This window comes from Stegodyphus dumicola, chromosome 2, assembly GCF_044657685.1.
Source record: "Stegodyphus dumicola isolate Sdum_Otavi_A_Nest chromosome 2, ASM4465768v1".
Taxonomy (NCBI): domain Eukaryota; kingdom Metazoa; phylum Arthropoda; class Arachnida; order Araneae; family Eresidae; genus Stegodyphus; species Stegodyphus dumicola.
The window spans coordinates 99,015,721-99,037,269 of record NC_140769.1 but is presented as its reverse complement, the minus strand read 5'-3'; the positions used below and the strand labels follow the sequence as shown (position 1 = coordinate 99,037,269).

General features: G+C 34.5%; 1 protein-coding gene across 1 annotated transcript in view; it reads left to right on the top strand.

The window, feature by feature from the left end:
- LOC118184794 (discoidin domain-containing receptor A-like) overlaps positions 1–21,549 on the top strand; it is a 395,353-nt gene that overhangs the window by 288,624 nt on the left and 85,180 nt on the right. Inside the window, exon 3 of the mRNA XM_085810205.1 lies at positions 14,287–14,392. Coding sequence (XP_085666331.1) covers positions 14,287–14,392 — 106 coding nt within the window. The remainder of the gene's footprint in view (positions 1–14,286; positions 14,393–21,549) is intronic.

The window sequence follows — 21,549 nt, the reverse complement described above, 5'->3', positions numbered from 1 at the left end:
CCCACATTTTTAAATATCCTTTCTGTATTTTCCATAGACAGGTTTTTTTTGTTTTTTACAACTGGTAGTTTGTGATAACAGTTTTCGATTGTTCAGTAGTAACCAAACTTAAAGCGCTTTTAATCAAGCTTCGGTTAATCAAGATTTATCTGTTACGAATAAATCTCGGAAGAATATATTTCCCAAATAAACATCGCAAAATACTCGATGTAAATTAGGTAACCGTACTCTCTATCCTTTCACTTTCGGAATTTAAATATGAGCTTCCCGAATAAGGAAATTTCCGTAAATCTATTAAAAGTCTGATTGCGCTTTTCGTGCGCTTTATTACCCTAACTAAATTCCACGAGAAGTGGAACACCACCTCCTTTAATAAGCAGGCTTGAGTAATCTGTCATATTTATGAATCTTCGGGCTCTTTGCTTTTCACGCCAGGATGCCAACGAAAAATGGCGAAGACCGAACATGTTTATTCTTTGCTAAATTTTGCGTCCGTTCGTCCGCTTTTCGTAGATTGATGAATGCTGTGGAAGGCAGTTAGAAATGACGCCTTTCTGAATTGGAAAGAATTTCGGTTTAATTCGAATTTATAGTTGCTGCGTGAATTAGCAGTTGTTGTCTAGGCGGAAGAATCTTTAAAATGGCATTCGAAGTATTATTTAATTTGTAGCCTTTGAGAATAAATATTCTATATATTCGAGAAGAAATGCATTTCTTGAGACTTGATTTCGATAATAATAACTATATTGAAATGATATAGTAACTTTTTCAAGTCATATAATATGGTGAACTCTTTATGCAGGATGATTCTAAAACATTTTGCAAAAATGTAAAGGAAGGAAGAGAGGGCCAAAATAAACAGATTTTTTAGTGGAATGTATGTGCATGAATGTCGCTTGGATGTGCAGGCAAGTAAGATATGTATGAAGAACAGGTAAGTATTAGAGACACGTAAAGTCAAAAGAAACAAATATTTAATAATACAGCTTGGTAGTCGCACTTTCGAGCATGAAAATGCGATCACCAACAGTAATATAAGATTCATTACGGCGGCGCATAGATTGCGTGCATTAGCAAAGATGTCAGGCATACTATCATAACGGGTACTAGAACTTCCTATGAGTATTTAATTATTCATAGGAAGTTCTTGTCTCCTGGATTTGCAACCCCTCCAGAAGGCACTACGCAAGGCGCGACATTTACAATGGCGAACAGGTAAAATAAACACAAAATAAAAGTTGAAGCAAAATTTTGAAAACTGAAAATCCTTTAAAAACAGCATAATAATTTTAAAAAACAAACATGGTTAAGAAAACATAGTAAGCTTCAAAAACTTAGAATCGTTACAAAACCCTGAAGAATTAAAATTCATTCACCTATAAAAAATTGGGGAAAGTGCAAAATCACCCACTGCTTGACGCGTTTTTAAGAATTTTACAAACTCGGTATCCATGTACACATCGACCTACTTAAAAAAAAATCCCAGAATTGCACAAAAATGGCATTGCGCACTTTCTTATAAAAAGCGCCAAACAAATAAGTGGGAAATTTTTAAAACTGGACATCATTTTATAAAAAACCTTAATAACTTTAAAAACTAAAATTGTTTCAAAAACATAGTAAGTTTAAAGAACATAAAATCCTTACAAAACCCTGAAAAATTAATACTTCCAAAAATTTTAAAATATGAAAATCCAGTCTTTACAAAAACATAATTTTAAGAACTAAGAATCGTTTCAAAAACATAGTAGTTTCAAACATTTAAAATCGTTACAAAACACTGAAAATTATTGAAAGTATTTTAAAAACATTTTAAAATACTTTCATTTACCTGAAAAATTCACTTTCACTTACTTTACCTCGCTCAGCCGATGAACGAAAAGTAACGAATTATCAAAATGTTCTCGAATTATTGTTTAAAATAACTGCACCTCTACCATCTATTATCGTCTACAGTCTACACCAATGAGAAATTCTAAATTTTAAAATACAGACTGAGCACGCTCGAGAATGATCCGAATTCCGCGCTCAAAAGAAATTCTCAATTTAAAATACGTACTACGCATGCGCGAAAATACTCTGAAATTCGCCTTCCAGAACGGCAAAATTGACTTGGATACCACATTTGGCGCACTTATCAATCTCGTAAAAAGCGCCTAACACAACGCACCAAATAAGTGGGCGATTCTGCACTTTAGCCCTGCGAAGAATGCATTCTTGAATATTCTAGCTCCGTCATTGTCGTCAGTTTTGTCGCCAAACGGGTGATTTCGCACCAAATCTGGTAACCCCGCCCTTCTCTGCCAGCGGGAAAACGATCTTACCGCAGCTGGGCATTTCACAACAATATTAAGAGCATGATTTACGGAGCTCAGTGAAAATGTTGTAGATCGTGCCTAAAAGTGCCCTAGGAAAAGAAATCCATGCATGTTCAATCTAATGGTCGTGTGGAAGAGGCAATGAAAATGTCTACCTGGTGCGATCCAGTGGAGGGGGGTAAATAGCATTGAGATAATTTCTGATGTTACTGCTAAATAGAGCTAGCCCTCCAACGTGCTGAAACCACATTCGTATGCGAATAGCTGAGAGAACATAGGAAAGAAATTGCGACAAGGTGTAGAGACATTAGGTTATTTACGATGCTGGAGAGATGAAAAATGAGCAATGCCCTCGCCGGGACTCTAACCACGGACCTCTCGAATTCACGTCGAGCATGCTGACCACGAAGGCATGCTAAGAAGGCGGGAGAAATCTTGTAAAAATCTTGTAAAAACATGCATATAGCTGCACAAGGGTCTTTTCAGAATGCACGATCTCGCTAACTATTTGAATGCCATACCAACCCAAACATCAATGGTGAATCATCATTAGCAGACATACGATCTCGCGCCATGTGCATTATCTTGCCTTGAAAAGTGAGATATGTGGGTGCTAAACGTGCCTAAATGTACAAACGTAGCCTCATCAGCTGAGAAGAGAAGTCAGGATCTGCTACAGCCTGTTGTAGGTATTAGGTGTCAAATTTAACATACAGAAGACAACCGTTCGTTTCATCTCCTGCGTTCATAATAATATGTGTATGGATGTAATTCTTCCCCATTTAAAGTCTACTAAACGCACTCAAAATTGCTTGCGCTTATATGAGGTAAATATACGTCTGTAGGAAAATATAGGCAAAAATACGTATTACAGCTTATTCCATCGCAAATGTTCTGCAATATCTTGTCCTCCTCATATCACGCCTGGAAGTACGGAACTCTTTCAGAGGTTCATGTTTAACATGTTCGAATGTTTGATTATTCGGCATCTGTCTACTTATGAATCGCTCTCTATACGACATTTGAGCGGCTGCTCGATTTTCGTCTACAACTTCACGTATAAAATGCATGTCGCGTTGGTATGACGATGCATGCTACTCAAAGTCCACACACAGGGAATTGCAGTTTAAGCCAGCGTTTATTACAGTTTACGCCAGCCAGTTTCCACGAAAGTTTTCTTCAATATTCTATTTCTTCACAAACATTCCATTAAAAAATATGTTTATTTCGTCCTTGTACCAGCTTATTATATTTTTGCCATATATTTTAGAAACACCCTGCATAGCTGTTGTATTTTTTTTCTTAAATCTCATAAATATCGCATATTCTTTATGTATTTATTTAGCTTATTACATTTTTGTTGCGTCTGCTTATTTTTAAATGACATAATATAATGTACTGTTAATAAATTTGGCTTAGTTTGCTTGTTTTTAAATTACTTAATATTGTGCATTGTTTATGGAATTCATGCTTTTACTTGTGTTTAAGTTACAAAATAACGTACCATACTGTATTAAGTCACATACTGAACACTTTGATGTATTTGGTGCATAGCTTAGTATTGCATACTTTAACCTAGTACATCTTATATTTGCTTATTTCTAAGTCACATTATACAATCACAGTTCTGAATTTAAATAAAACCATTGTATGTCTGGTACGTTTGCTCGCCATTAAGTCACTTAATATAATGTACTATTTATATATTTGGTGTGTTTGTTTGCTTTTAAATCACATAATACCGCTATATTTGTTTGTTTATTTTCAAGTCGCACAATACCGTTATATATTTGGTATTTGGTAAGTTTGCATATTCTGAATTTGCCTAATGTAACTACTTATACAGATATTTAGTGCGTTTACTTGTTTCTAAGGCACTTAAGATTACGTAATATTTATGAATTTGAGGCGTTTTGTTATTTTTAAATTATGTAATAATGCATACTGTTTATGTGTAAGGTGTGTTTGCTTAGTTTTGTATCACATAATAGAATGTGATTATGTGTGTGGAGCATTTGCTTGTTTTCAAGATACATAATTTTGTGTGCTATTTATATATATGGTACATCTGCTTGTTTCTATGTCGCATAATAAATGCCATTATATATTTGTTGCTTTTGCTTGGAGTCAAAAAATACTCCCTTACTTTGCATATATGTTATGCGTTTGTTTAAATTATGTAATGCCGCATACTGGTTGCTCCTTTTGAACAACTCCTCGTGAGCATTCAACATACTTCTCTCTTAAAATGCTTTCTTCTCTATCAAGTATTTCGCCTTCGAATAGTTTTCAGTCCTACTGTCAGAAGGGAATATTGGAAGCACTCAGCAGGATATTATCTTACAGAATCCAGTAAAAAATGCTCTACCAACTTATCAGAAACTCTTTAAATTTCAAAAGTCAGATATTGTAACTTCCGCTTTTATCTGTTCTTACTGTTGCTGCTTTCATTTTGACTTGATTTTTCCAAATCTTCGACTCGCCGTGTCACTCATCTTGATGCGGGTTGAATCCTGGTCCGTAATCCTTTCCTACTCGGAGGGGGGAAAAGTCAACTACATAGATCCTGCTGATTTAATAAAGTATCCAGGGAAAATAGATAGTACGATCACTGAAATATACATGCATGCACAACACCCGAAATCAAGCCCAGTACCTAGTATAACACCAAGCGCTCTTCTCTCCATCAATTTAAACACAAGGATGCTCTCTCATACATTTGAATTATTGATTACTGCAGTTGTTGATGGTCTAGAAGTGTCATTTCCGAGTTGCATTTTATTAGAGAGGAGTAGGTTCCTGTTTGGTGTCCTAAGTTGCCGCCGAAAATTTGATGTAAAAAATTCATGATTTGTATCGGTAGGTTTATAGTTTTATGTGATAATATACAGCGGAAATATATCTCGTATAACTCAAAAGTGATTTGCCGTAAAACGTTGAAATTTTGCATATGGGACTGTTATAGCATCTAATCGTGAAACCTCGCCTTTCCTGTTGCAATTTTCAGGACCGAAATATACATACTATATATATATATATATATATATATATATATATACAGTGTGATTATAAGGAAACTTCCCCGATAAATGAGATCTTAGTAGCCTATCCGCTCTACCGATCGAAATGTAATTTCAAGTATTGTTGTTTGAAAGTATGCGCTTAAGATTGTAATGATTCAAGACACTAGAGCTCTCACGGTTACAGTAAAAAAAATTAAAATATTTTAATGGCAACAACTACTTTTTTCCTGCGTAAATTGATCGGCGCGTTGAAAAACCAAAAATGGTGTTGGAGCAATATACATTTGAAGGAATTTTCTTGGAAAGAAGAGCATTGTAAAGGACCAGTTATAACACGAGAGAGCAGAGGGAAAAATCTTTTATTGGAATTACAAATTTTCAACGTGTAAAGCATTTCAAGATACGGTCATCACCCGTAACTTTGCTGTTTCGTGGCCACAGCGGTTTCCCGACCTCACTCCGGTAGATCAACAACAGTGAGAACTCTGTTGCAAACCATCTCGAACCTTCACACCTTCAAATAGCAATATCTGAAATTTCATTTCGATTCGTTGAGCAAAGCCGCTTGGGGTTCATATATCGAGGAAGTTTATTATGACCATCCTGTAAATCAGGAAGCATTGAGAATATTTTTTATAATATTTTTTCATTATCTTCATAATCACTATGGTTCCACATGGTTCCAGGAGGTTACGAAAAATCTAATGTCTATTTGTAACAAATGAGTTCATGTTACAGACAACACTTTAGAGTCTTCGAAAGCCGAGTCTTAAAAACATTCGAGATATAATTCGAATCTTTCGAATCTAAAAGAAAAAAAATACGTCCAAAGGGGCGTTTTTTTAACGTTTTGTGTGTAACCTTTATTTATTAAATATCATGTTCTTTGCACTTAAACCATAAAATTCAGTTTCATAGTAATGTCGCAAAATAATTTTAAAATGAGCATATCTTTAGAATTTCAGATACACAGTTCCGCGCGCTGGAGATCGCTCGCTTTGAAATCCTTGAGTTTATTAACCAAAAATTCGTTAAAGTTTTACAAAATATGAAATCGATAACAAAACAAATTTCAAATTTGGTCTTTCACGTGCCCATATTCGTAGGAGGATTACGTCATTCAAAATTTGATGGCTCTATGTACCGTTGTTTTATCACAATGCGAAAAATATACATACATTTATGCAGATTTTTCATTATTTAATTTCTTCATATATAATGCAGGACTCTAACATTGGGTGGCAACAGTTTGAAAAGTGAAACGGACATTTATAGTGATTCAACGCAAAATCGCAAAACGAAAACAATATTCCTTCAGGGACAAAGCCCCTTTGGTCTAAAAAGCTTTTTAATTCAAAATTTCGAAAAAGAATTTAGCTAGCTGAACAGAAACGTTTTTTAAAAAAATTTCCATTGACCTTGCAATTTTAGTCCACTTGGATTATCACAGCATCATCTGATGATAGTCCGTACTGTTGTAATCTTAATTTCCTAGCGAGAATTTAGTATTTTAGTTGTGTTTTATGTGTTAAATCCTGAAATATTTATTTTCCTTTTATGCTTCTTTTAATTTTAAGAGATTTCGTGAAAATCTGAAAAATTCGTATTCTTACTTTTTTTACTAAAAAGTAAAGGAAGCACTGCTATCGCCAAAAATTTCGGGTATCATATTTCAATGGAAATACTGATTTTGACCGCTCCCGAATCCATTTAATTTTCTTTTTCGTGACGTCTGTGCCTATCATGGTCGTAACGGATGACGGGAATTAGGGTTTGATTCCGGAGGGGAAGCCTGGGAAACGGCTACCACATCCGAGGAAGGCAGTAGGCGCGCAAATTACCCACTCCCAGAACGGGGAGGTAGTGACGAAAAATAACAATACGGGACTCTTTTGAGACCCCGTAATTGGAATGCGTACATACGAACAGTAAAAAAGGTCTCAGTTTTTTAAAGAGGACTGTAAAATGGATATTTTTCGAGCCGTTTGTACGAGCGCAATAACGTGTATAACTCAAAAGTGATTAGCAGCAAAACGTTCAAATTTTGCTCTTGCGACTGTTATAACTTCGCCTTTTAGATGCGCTTTACGTTGCGTTGGGTTAAACGTTCTTAGTAGTTTGTAGTGTAGCTACTGATTGTGTTCTGTGATACTGAGAACAGCTGTACAAGTGCTTTTCTGGAAAGTTCTAGAATTGTAAAGCGTTTCTTTTAGTAAAAAATCAATTTTATCAAACAATCATCAATTCTGTGTGCATTCAATCTGCTACGAACCCGTACTCAATCAACAATATGGACCGCAGAAACATTTTAAAAGGCATATTTCATGTGTTATATGAAATATAATATATATATATATATATATATATATATATACGATGGCTTTGCTGCATGCGAACACGCAACCTCCAATTTACTTTCGCAATTTAGGATCTTCCCCCTAGACCAGTACCTTCTAGAATATGCTAGCCTATTACGTAACCTTTACTATAAATACCTCTACTATAAAAAAAGGGAAATTCAATACCAATAATTTTCAAAATATCCTATAAATGTACTTTTTGGGGTCTTTGTGTAAAATGGGCTCTAAATTTCTTATGTTTTTCCTATACTGATCCATTTTCAGTAGCATACTGGGCTAAAGTGCTTTGAATAATTATGCTTTAAATTTAAAAAAATTGTGACAACGCGCACTTTTAATACAAAAAATACGATCGAAATTAACGGCGTGAGTAATACACCGGATATAAAAATATGTTTCAAAATTTAGAAAAGAAGAGCATAGAGAAATCAGATTTCTACATATACCTTAAATACTGTTTGTTTAAAAGAAATAACACACCTCATGAACTTTAAAAAAAATTTATTATCGGATAATCTCGTTTACATGAGAGCACTGCACATGTATCTTTCAGGTTTCTTCTTAAAGAAAAGGGTGCGCGTTATACGGTGAGTATACCTAAAAATTAAAATATGTAGTTTGAAATCACAGGTGCTGTTATATACCGGAGCACATTAAACGCCGGAATATACGGTATATCAAATTAAATTTTATCTTCGCAGCAGTAACGCATGATTTTATTTAAGTCCCTTTTATATAACTTTTAAAATTCATTAAATTTTTTCTGCTTGTTTTCCTTTACAAATTACATACCTACGTAATTTATACAGAAACCTACCTACCCACTTACCTGGCTTAAAAGTCTTTACCCTGCCTTTATTTTCGCCAATCCTTGGTCATAGTCGTATACTTCCAATTACAGAAGTGTTTTAAATAATGAAATTGACCGGTATATTTAATTTCAAAATTTGTAATTTTGATGTTATTTTCAAAGTGCGCGCCAATTTTTAGTCAAATTTCTTCCTACTATAGCTGCTACCTGTGCGCTGCTCTGTCCATCTTTCTTTCCTTTGTTAGAAATAATAATGACGCAGAAAGTTTAAATTCAATCATACTTAATTAAAATCACTATGAATATGCAATTTAGAGAGTTTCATCTAAAAGGAAAATGATCTGCTAATTGGATTAAATAAAAATGTGCAATTAAAAGCTAAATCATCTTGTTTCGTCATTCGAATTTCGCCTTCCCTCTTTGCAAAAGCAATGCCTGAACCTTGATGGCAAGCTTCTTCACGACTGCTGGAAAATATCACTTATATGTAATTTATTTACTAAAGAAATATTAATTATATTATTTCCTAATGTAAATATTTTTTATTTAATTTCGAGACTTCCTCTCTCTGTCTTAAAAATAGCGCTGTGAGTCTAAATTGCGTCATTCAAATTAATCATGCGATCCTATGTAACGCTCAATGCAAATACCTCTTGCCCAATCAAATAATTGTAAACCAAAACATTTTAACTCGGACCTGAAAAGTTTTGACTCCCTCCCTTCCTCCTCTAAATTGTTATGTCTTTTTTCGCTTACGCTTTCCTCCTGGCAAGCCGCTCCTCATCCACGCTGCTGCTTACTTGCCTAATTAGATGACGTCCATGTACACGGTTAAAACAAGTGTACATGGAAAGTATTGTATTAAACTACGATTGAAAAATTATCTTATCTAGAGAAAGATGACCTGATGTGAATTGTCCTGCAATAAAATTATGTTTCGAAACGGCCATATCTGGAAGTTTTTTGGTTTATGCATCCCATCGTTCTAACTACGCAATCAAGTTGTCTACAAGTTATGATGCAGAGAACCACCGCCAATCCGTTCCGATTTGCTTCTACCAAGTCATCTTATTTCAATCATAACGCAGTTTTAACACACACACACATATATATTTAATTTAAATATACAAAAACACGAATATTTGTGCCATTCAAAACTTTTTGTTAGTGGAAGTGTATATCTAGAATGTGATTTCATTTATTTGAAATCACATTCGAGATATTTTCATTCATTTATGTGAACAATTTTATTGTAATAACTATATGAAAAGCATTGAGCAACATAGAAACATGACGCCTTAGCTGGAAACTTGCTCCAGATTTGAAATATGAGGTAATAATTGTACTGGAGTTAATCATGAAATTATTTAAGTAACTGGACCTAGCCACTCCTAAATTACTTTAGGAGACGTTAATATCTTTTAGAGGAATAACAATTTGTCAAGGAGATAGTTACAAACAACAGATCTACCATGGCTCCATGATCAAAAAGATTTCTAAATGCACATCCACATTCGTAGGAACTGCACAGGAGTTAATGTCTGGACAAATAATTTGCCAGTGCAAACAGTGGTTCCACAATTCCATGATCAAAGATGCAGTTTTGTAAATGCGTATTAATAATCTCAATTCTACGGCATTTAATATCTCGATGAATAACAATTTGCCAGTGAGAATATGTGCCAACAGTGTTTGAACGATGACGATGTGATCAAGGACCTAATTGAAAAGGAATTGAAAGTTTAGTTGAATATTCAAACAACTGTAGAGTCATTGGGATTTTTTCTTGAAGCAGGAGTCATTAAAATGAGCATTCCCCTCGCCGGGACTCGAACCTCGCACCTCTCGAATACGCCCCAAGCGTACTGGCCATTACACCACGAAGGCATGCTAAGACGGCGGGGGAAATACCTTATACAACGACGAACTGAAATTGGACGATTATTGTGAACAGAAGTAAGATGTAACTGCATCATATTATATTGCAATACGTTACTCAAGAAAATTTTCTTTACCTGCAATGATCAAATGTTTTCTGAATCCGCTTCGTAATTTTATGAGTTGAAAGATAAATTAAAAAAAATATTGAGATTTTTGCTCCAGGACTGGCAACAGTCTTTATAATTTGTCAGAAAAGATAAATTGAAATATTCTGTCAAAAGATTCAGTAGTTTCAATTCGCTACGTCTGGTGTATGATTAAAGGTAGCGTAATGTAACGTAAGGTAATATAAAGCGAAGAATGGAAAGGTCTTTCTCTATCGTCAAAATTATTAAAAATTGGGAACGATCGTTTCTGAAAGAAATTCTTTCCATCTTTGCGTTCATTGATACAAAAATAGATCTTTTGTATTCTTTCTAGCGTTTCTTGAGGAATAAATAAATAAATAAAAATTTCTTGTTAGAAAGCTCTCTTTGAAGCACAACTATATCTGCCGTGATAAAAATTGGACAGGCAATTTCCTCCATCTAATGTAAGCAATCGTCTTTAGAAATGTAAGAGGAGGGGAAGAAAAATTTTAAAGAACTTTTATCACCGCTTACATTACTTCTATCGTCGAAGGCTGTTTGTTGTGGGTGGAAAATCTTGAAATAAATTGGTTCTAGAAAGTTGGAATACGAGTAATTTAATTCGGATATCATCAGTAACTTCAATGATATTCTGATCGAAAAGGATGATAGTCGTATATCTTCGCTCTAAAAAAAAATTTTTTTTTTCTCTCTTTGCTAGAGGCTTAGAAAACGTGCATTAGTATTACTGTTATATTTGAAATGCAACCATATAATATTCCGTGTTCAGGCTGCTAGTGTCTCCCCCCTTTTCTTTTTATTATAAATTGTTTACAGCTGTTTTAGGAGAGTTTTCAAATGAAAATTTACATTTAATTTAGTTATACAGGAATTTTTTAACACAAAATGATCAGTGAGTACAACTTCCGCAAAGTTGCATTACAGTAACTAATGTAGTTCTGTTGTGTATTCTATATACATAATACACTATCGTAGTTACGTATTCAACAGTATATACGTATATACATACTTAATACATCATTATACTTGCGCGTGTACCTATATATTGTAAATGGTTAATCTGCAGAAAAACTATTCAGAAAATAAAATTTGAGCCCCCCTCCCGTTCGCACGAATTTTTGTAACACGTGTACACACATTAAGTTAATTGGAAAAGCCGGAAAGATGAAAACTTAGCAACACCTTCGACGAAAATCGAACCGCGGACCTCTGGAATACGCGCCCAGCGTGCAGACCACCGCACCACGAAGGCACATTAAGAAGGCGGGAGAAATACCTTATATACTCCCCCTTTTAAAGGGCGACTGGGGTTTAAGGGGACCCAATCATAAAATCCTGGGTGAGGGGAATCATCATCCAACACCCTTTTAGTTCGGGCGTCACCGTAGAGACATTTGATTAATTGGAAAAGCCGGGGAGATGAAACATTAGCAACGCCTTCGCCGGGAATCGAACCGAGGACCTCTGAAATATGCGCTCAGGGTGCAGACCACCGCACCACGAAGCCACGTTATGAAGGCGGGAGAAATACCTTATACACGAACCCTTAATTTTTCGGTCCCTTGATATTTATGTTAATGAGGGTTTACTGTATTTTTAATTATGCATTTTTTTGAAACAGTTTATTTGTAAATCGTTTTGAACTTGTGTATAATCCGACATCCAGCTTCAGCAACAAAAGCAAAAATTCTTGAAAATTCTCGGCTACCCTCTGAAATATGCAGTAATTATCGCATTTCCCCCCTGCACATTCTCATGATGTACGGTTACCAAGCTCAAGCTGGCAGTTATAAGATATATATTTCTTATTATGGAGAGAGCATAGTTTAGGTGTTATATTTTCTGGCCTTAAAACTTAATAATCTGTAGTGTGTCGCCTAAATTAAGAACTGTGGAGAACGATAAGCCTTCACCATGGAAATTTGGTCGATAAAGTTTCATGCCTCTCCTTAGTCATACTTAAAATGGAATAAAATTATGCGGAATTATTATATTCATCCTTCCGTACTTTCTTGGTGTAATTGGTTAAACCTTACAACTAGCAAGTGGAAGATTCGTAGTTCGAACCCTGGCAAGAGCAAAGTTAATTTTTTATATTTCTTGCACCGAAAAAACGAAAAGTACACTACAAAGATATGTTTTTACTCATCTAAAATTTTTGCAGTCATTTGTAATTAAAGTTATAATTTTAACGCAACACAAAAAATAATGCAGGAGCTGATTGTCGGAAAAACAGAAGTTTCGAGGCTCAGATTTTACTTTTGTAATTTTGCGGCCCGACACTTATAAGTCTAAAATTTACGTGATGAATGGTTAGAGAAATACAATAAAAATAATTAACATTACCACACTTAGTATTATATTTCCATAGATACCACAATGATTCATGAATTTATTTTATAGTTGTTTTTGTCTTGTTTTTGTCAACAGACGTTGTCAGTGGTTTTGTTTTCTGTCAATCAGAAAGAATCTTCTCAAATGTTTTGTCTGTTTTCGTGTAGACGCGTATTTCTCTTCACCATTTTTTTCCCTGCAGCTGCAGAAGAAGGTTTTAGTTGCCTTCGAAATAAGGATCCTGCAGATATATTCATGTCATACCGATTTTACACGTTAGCCCAGAGCTGTTAGTCTCGAAACGGCATTTTGAGTCGAATCACTAAAAACGTTGAATCATTTTTTAAAATTATTGCCACCAAATATTATCTCATTGCATTACATTTAAAGAAACTAAATAATGGAGAATTAAAGGCATCCAATTCTGAATAACGTAATCCTTCACCTCAATGTGAATACCTGGAAGCCCGAATTTCTATTATTATCTATTTCATATTTTGTAAAACTTTAAAGAATTTTTGATTAAAAAACTTAAAGATTTCAAAGCGCGCAGTGGGAATAAAACACTTATATCTCCAGCGCGCGAGACTGTCCACCGGAAAATCTTAAGATATGCTTAATTTTAATATTTTTAGCCCGACTGGGAGTTAGCCCAAATACCCTGGGAACGGCTCTCGAATCATATATGTATAACTGAAAAGACTGCTTTCTAGGACGTAATATAAAATTTGAAAGCTTTCACCTGTTTTGTTTTGCTTTCGACATATTCTTTTTGTCAAACTATAGTTAGTAAGATTCTTATAAATTTTTCGCAGGTGGATATGGCGCTTGGGAGACTGACTAATAATTCATGAAAGTATGTTATTAAATACAAATAGAATATAAACAAAAACAAACAACATGTGAGTTGTGAAGTGAGGGGAAAACAATAGACAGGATAGAGATAGAAAGAAAGAAAAAGAAAGTGATTGCATGCGTACGCTCAGAAGAGAGAGAGAGAGAATTTGAATTCTGCTTCACCAAATGTTCTCTAGATTAAAATGTTTGAAAATTCAGCTAAGTTATTAATATAGGTATCTGCTTTAATAATAACACGGGTCTTTCCTTTTTTCCTATGCTTTTCTTAACTACCTTCGGTTAAAATGTGATATTGAATAGTTATCTGTATGTCATTCCTGGTTAATTGTTACCCCAATTAATCGAGAGTTGACTATATTTTTATTTGGGACAATCTGTGTTAATCGAATCCTGAGTAAAGTAATGTATTGAAAAAACATTCACTGTTTTGCTTTCTAGAATTGCTGAAGAAAGCATATGAGCATTTTTTACGCGTTATTATTTGAATGCTGAATTTTTCATGTTATTTGTATATTTGATGTTTTATTGATTCCTTTCTTATTATTCTTTCAGATGAATGCACGGGTGCGCTGGGAATGGAATCAGAAGCCATAAAAGATGAAGACCTCAATGCTACTTCATCTTATCTTGTAGAAACTGTCGGACCTCAGAGTGCCAGGTCAGTCCACAACTTTCTCTTTACTTTCATAGCCTAAAAGAGGAAAGCATTTTTAAAGTTTTCGAGGAACGAGAGTTTTAATATTTGAAAAAACTCCTCTAGTTTACCCTTGTCTTGCCTGTCGTTTACCCTTGTAAAGTGAATTTTACTTGTCTAGAATTTTACTTGTTTGAATTTTACTTGTTTGAATCTTGCCTAGAATTTTACTTTTCTAGAATCTTGAATTTTACTTGTCTAGTTTACCCTTGTCTTGCCTGTAGTTTACTCTTGTAAACTACAGGCATTCTGTGCATGAGTCTGTCGTAATACGACAGGTATGAATGCTATACTCATGTTCTTCCGAAACATATAAGCTTATCTATATCAACAATTGACACAGCTATTACGATGCACTGAATCGTCCAGACTTGTTCAGGCACACAGAAAGCTATTTTTTTTTCTACTAATTACCGACCACTTTGCTCGATAGACGTCAAGAGCCCTCACGAAAACAAGCGAAAGGAGAAGGTTTGTAAACTTGAAGACTGTAACGGGATACATCTCTTTAAAATAGTTCTAAATGCTTCCTGATCAAAACAATTACTTTTCAATCTATAAGCATTTAATTTGTCAATTTCTTTTAAACTAATTTTCTATTGGTGCGCGATACAGGTTCATGAAGGTCTTCTTAATAAATACGCATTACAGATTAATAGGAAGAAATTGGCACTTTAACCAGTTAAATAATAGCTCATACAAGAAGACAAATTTGGGAAAAAATGCTGGAAATTTATTCAGCTCTTTTTTCCCACGCAGGGAAAAAAGAGCTTGATAGACAGATAGATAGAGAGTGATAAGGCAAGTTCTCCTTAATATGCGTAGAAATAAAGTCTGTCATTGAATTCCGTTGATCCTGTCATTTAGTTCACTTTTGAACTTGACACATCCAATTCCTTTTCCTTCCTCGGAATCTCGATTACACGAAATATATCTAATTTCAACACTGCTGTATATCCTTAACCTTCACCTGTTTGCCTGTGTGATGAAACACTTGAAATCCTGTCATTCGATTAGTTATGTAAAAGTTGGCTTCTTTTTTCTTTCCTCTTCCGTGCTGTTCGAGTTTGTTTTTCAAAATTGTCTTTTGATCAAAAATCGAGCTACTTAACAGCAGTTGCAGGTGACAAAAGCTTTCCGCCTGAAATTCATTGACCAAATGGTTTAAAATGTTTTCATCTAAGTAATCTGTAGTAAAAGTATGGTCTCTCGTTTTGAGAGATTCTAAGAATTCTGTAGTCTTCCTTTCTTTCCTTCAATAATCTATAAAACTGCACATATTTTACAGGCGTTTAACATTCCTACCATTTTTTTCAATATCAATAACTTCGCAGTTCCATACTAAAGACATATTCCGGATATAAACTTCTGGGGTAGATATAATATTCCTTGCCATTTGAAATTTTACACTGAGGAGCCTGAGACATAGGTTAAGAGGGAAAAAAAACACATAAATATTCTATTACCCAACATTGCTGGTCAAAAATCACATCTTTCATTTTCATGCAGCCAAAATTATACAAAAACATCAGTTGGTGAATGAAATTTTTTTATAGAGACGTTTCACATTCATAAAATCGCCTAGTTCTAATTAATGATACCAATTCTAATCCGTCTTTACTTTAACCTTTTAAGGAATTTATTGCATGCTCGTTATCAGTTTTTGCTAATAGATGGCGCCGTTTAATTTGTTTTTCTGATCTACTATTGTCGTATTAGCGTGGATTTTCTGCAGCTAAAGAAGAAAGTTCCATGCAAATCTTCGAAAGTAGTCCTGTAATTTTATGCAACTTTCGCTGATTCTTGTTGCTTCAGTGTCTCCAACATTTGTTCTTCGGCGTGTTATTTGAGTTATCTTAAACTGATCTTTCTCTAAGGTATAAAAGAGAGATTTATATAGCTGTTAAATAGCTGTCATTTTACTTCTCATTCTTCTTTAAAACTAATATATATATTTAAATCTTATGTGCTATTCGCATTCATTTTTGTAAAATTTTCTTTGATTCTGGACTTTTTGCATATTTTGACATATTTATCTCGTTTAAGTTTAAATTTTCTTTTAGAAAATACGTTGTGTATTTAAAATTATTTTATTTGTATAGTACAAATTAGTTTGAAAATAGTTTTGATTTCGGAAACGATAAGAAATGTTCATTATGACATCCAATTTCGCTTATCTTTCAAAAATAACAAAATAAGTAAGACATTTTGAACATTTCACAAAACAAAAGCTGCTTGTTAGTAAAAATTGCAGGCGTAGTGCCAACTAACCGGGATATGGGTTAGTGATTGTAACTGCCATACCGACGGGTCTGGGTTTGAATGCGAGAGAAGGCATATATGTTTGTAAATGTATGTTGCTCATACAAGAAGTGTGACCTGTACCTATTCATACAAGACCTCTACCTCTTGTACCTGCTCATACAAGAAGCATTGTATGGGGGCACGACCTGCAGTGCCCTTTTCTTGCTTTCTCGACCTTTGGGCCCCGGAATGCATCAGCATATGCCCTGGGCAAATGGTCAGCTTGTCGCAGGACACCGGGTGTTTAGTCCCCAAGCTGACTTAACACTCATTTTATCGACCCACTAAGGGGTGAAAGGCTGAGTCAACCTTGCCCAGCCCGGGGATCGAACCCCGGACCTGTGATGCAGCTGCGCGGCAGCCACTTCGCCACTGGGCGGTATCAGATGTACACAGTCTGACTAAAACGTTTTAGGACTGAGCTCATTTAAAAAAAAAAGTTAATTTTTTTTATCATTTATTCTACATACAACCTTTGTGAAGTTATACATCGGTTGGCGCAATCTTCAATTTTTATAAATGCTATTCATTTATTTAAGATTTTTCAATGTATATTAATATTAAAATAAATCGTTTTATTTTTAAATAAAATTATTTATAGTGCAGCTTAAAATGTCAGACAAGTAGTATAAAATTACTGTCAACGATAGTTGAAAACAGACAGCTTTTATGAAAAATCAGCTTCGAAACTTTTATAATGAGTTTCAAATATAAATAAATACAAGGCAGAGAAACTGTCTTGTGTTACTCACTTTTGAAACTGTAAATTGTTACAGAAAGAAACTGCATCCCACAGCTGTTATTTCCCTCGAACTCAGGTATAATACATGTTAAGCTTTACTTTGCCTATGAAATTAGAAAATTCGATTAAAATCCCATATTTCAATATTTCACCAGATAAATAGCATTAAAAATACTAGACCAATATCACGAATATTACTCCTAAATATAAGATCTGTGATGTGCCAACGTGATACTAGAATCACGTGAAAACAGTCTACCAACTACTACTGGAAGCAATGGAAATCTTCAGTTTGAAGATACCACTTCCTGATGCGGGTCCACACGGGTCTTATTCGAAGATCGCTTAACCGTAAGTATTTCATTTCAGCGCCGCTCAAATCTTAGCTCTTCGATGGTGGTGGTCTGTATCAAAGGACTATACCAATTACCCATTTGACACTCCTCTGCTTCTACTTTCGGATGGACTAGCAGTTGAATTATCATCCTGAAGTCAACTCTACAAAGGATTTATTATTAAACCGAAATTTGTTGTAGGGTAATTTTTTCTTTCAAACTGGTGACTTGTCTTGTTTCCCCTACTTCAAAATAATGGTATCGTAGGCACCATTCAGAGAATAAATGTCATAGAAGCATAGTTATAAGGCATAAAATGCAGGGGTTCCATTCACACTTGCGAGAGAGAGTCTAAGCCGTAGCCAATTAGAGAAACTAAATTTGAGTAGATGTGTTTACGGCTTTCCCTCTCTGTTTTTCTGCTCAATAGGTTTCGCGCGTACGCTCTCATTGGTCGACTCTTATGGCAAGTCGATATAAAGTTTAAAACTTCGACCTTTATGCCAAAACTCCTAAACTAGTTTTTGTGACGTAGCGTGGTTTGGTTATTTAGCCACAAAGTTCCGATTAAACCAGTTATGACATTTATAGCACCGCCTGGAACGGAGCCTTATTTTCCGTTTCCTTTTATTTCGGTGCCATTATTTCCATTTTCTTTTCTCTGGTGACATTTCTTCCTACAACTATATTGAAGGTTAAGAAGTGAGGATACTATTTTATGTAATTTAAGGTTTTCTGTGCACTTAATCCTAGAAATCTATAATGCGCTATGCAAATTATGTAGGTTTTCATATTTATCCAAAAGTCATCGTTAACTGTGCACACTCTGTTAAAACCACAACTTTCCCTAAGATGCCCACGAGAAGCTTCCTATTTTTGCCTTTCCCCACTCATCTTATTAGTCACTAATAAATTCGTCCTTGAAAAGAAAAAGCAACAGACCCATTCCGTCTATTGCTGTCTGTGGTCAAGTGACGCGCTCTCCACAAATGGACCACCTGAAGCTGGAAGAGAAAGAAATCCGAAACATTCCCTGGAGGATTTACGATGACCGACAGACCGACGTATAACCATTGCTCATTATTCTTCAGGAAATCAATGGCAGGCTGGAGGAATTGGAGCTCCGCGAAAAAGAGGAAGGAGCCTCGGCTCTTTCCGCTCCGATGAGTTATTGTGGTACGGACAAGGACCATCTGGTGGTCCGCATTGTGGACTCATCTCGGAGGAATCCACTGGAGAGTGCCAGGGAATTGCTTCTGTCTTTCCGAACGGCGTGAATGATTGTCGGGGATCATTTTGAGCATAGAGTACACAAGCTGGAAGGGGCGGATATCTGCCATGATGGGTTTACCATATTTTTCCATGGTAGCATATTATAAGCGGCAATGAGGAGGATGATTTCAAATTTGTCTGAGTTCTAAACAATTAATTCAGAAGTCAAACAACAAAAATCAGCGTTATATTTACAAAATTTTCACAGGACTAGTTTCGATGGTTTTACCGAACCACCATCCTCAGCTGCAAAACCGCAAATGAATAACGCTTGTTGTTTGACTTCTGAATTAGTATTTATTCGGCGTGTTATTGTGTCTTAATTCTAAACAATTGCTGTTTAAAGTTTTCTTCACTTTCTTATCTGTGCATTCTTACTTTCAATAATTTAATCTGGAGACTAAAGTCATTTTGTTACATAAATTACGTCAATGCTAAAAATAACCCCCCAAAATTCTGAAAGGTTTCAAATTTTAACTATCGCTCTAAAGGATTTGTTAAGATGTTTTACGCTTTAGCTGAGCTCGCAGTCTAATTGTCTGCTTTTTCAACTTTTTTTTTTCTCTGTTTCTTTGTTCTTTATTTTTTTAGCATTGGTTTTTTCGCACTTGCGCAATTTATAATTCAACAGCAAAATCGCAAAATTTTTAGGCAGTTTATGTTTAGAATTCCCAGTGTAGTGTGTTAAAGGTTGACATATATATATTTTTTTCTGTTTTTTTATCAGACTTTTCTCAGTTCATAATATCAATGTTAAGATTTGTTAGTAAGATGGCTTGCAAAACTTTTTTCTTAAGCCAAAAGGGACGTTGGCTCAAAAGGGTTATTAGTCTATTTTGCGTCGCTTCATTTTAAATATCCGTTTCATTTTTCAAATTTTGCTTCTGAATATTATCGCCCTGTATTATATTTAAAGAAATTAAATAATGAAGAATCTGCATGAATGTATGTATGCATTTCGCACTGTCAAAAAACTATGGTACTTAGAACAAAATTTAATAGTCTCCACCCAAATACGAGCACTTGGAAGCCCGAATTTGGAATTTGTTTCATTGTCTAGTTCATATTTTGTAAAACTTTAACGTATTTTTTATTAACAAACTCAATAATTTTAAAAGCGAGCGATGGTAACACTCTACAGGTAAAAAATATATACATATATCTCCAGCGCCCGAGATTGTCTAAAGAAATGCTGATTTTAAATATTTTTAGCCCTTATCGACATTAACCCAAATGCTATCGAAACGTGTATGTGTGTGTAAATGGGAAAAAAAAAAAAAAAAAAAAAAAAAAAAAAAAAAAAAAAACGCCCCTGTGCGAGTTGTATAAATCTGAAAACTTTCCGATTTTTTTTTATTACTAACGTTTTGTTTGTTAACTTTATTTGTTAAATATCACTTTCTTCACACTTATGCCATGTAAACTTCCATTAAACAGCAAAATCACAAAATATTTAAAAAAAAACAGATCTTTAAAATTTCCGACAGACAGTAACCCGCGTTAGAGATAAAAAAAGCGGTATTTCTTACAGTGTTGCCGCTTATCACTTTGAAATCTTTGAGTCTGATAATCAAACATTCACTTACAAAATATGAAATATATAATAAAAATATATATAACATCATCATATGAAAATATTCAATATTTTTAATTAGATAGACCCTGAATGAAATGCATTTTTGTTATTTAAATAAATCTGATTCAAAAGTAAAAAACGAATATTCTTAAGAATTGCATCTATTGCTTTCTTAACTTAGTTTGGTAATCTACAACAGGCAGGTTCAGTTTGAAAGATAAATATCATACATTTTGCAAACTGGCAACAGACTCGAATGAAAAAAGAAACGACGCCTTTATAATGATTCGATACAAAATCGCTTTTCGAGACTAACAGCCGCTTTTGGTTAAGAAAATAAAAACTCTATAAATAACGGAAGAATAAATATTATTAGAAATAAGAAACTAAATTATTATTAACATTAAAGGCAATATGGTAGATCTTAAACAATATCACTGAGTTCACGCTCGCGTAAAAGAGTCAGTTAAAACTTTCCGCTTTTTACTACGTCAGGTTTATATCCCGCAATACATGCAATTTAATGACGCACTCTTGTGGATATAAAGAACTTCTAAATGCCATCATCTGATATCACTTATTGTCTAGTGCCATTTTTTCTTTTCTATTTAGTAATTTCGCATTGATATTAATTTTTCCCTTGCTCAGCAATACAAACAATATTTTTTAAGCCAAAAGAGGTTTAGCCAAGAAGCCTGGAAATGACATTTTGCCTTGAATCACTCTGGAAATCTGAATTACTTTTGAAAATGTTGCCACCAAATATTATCACCATGTATTACATTTAAAGAAATTAAATAACGAAGAATCTGCTTAATTGTATGAAATTTTAATTTCATACAATTATGCAGATTAAAATACTTCGCACTGTGAAAAAATGACGGTACCTAGA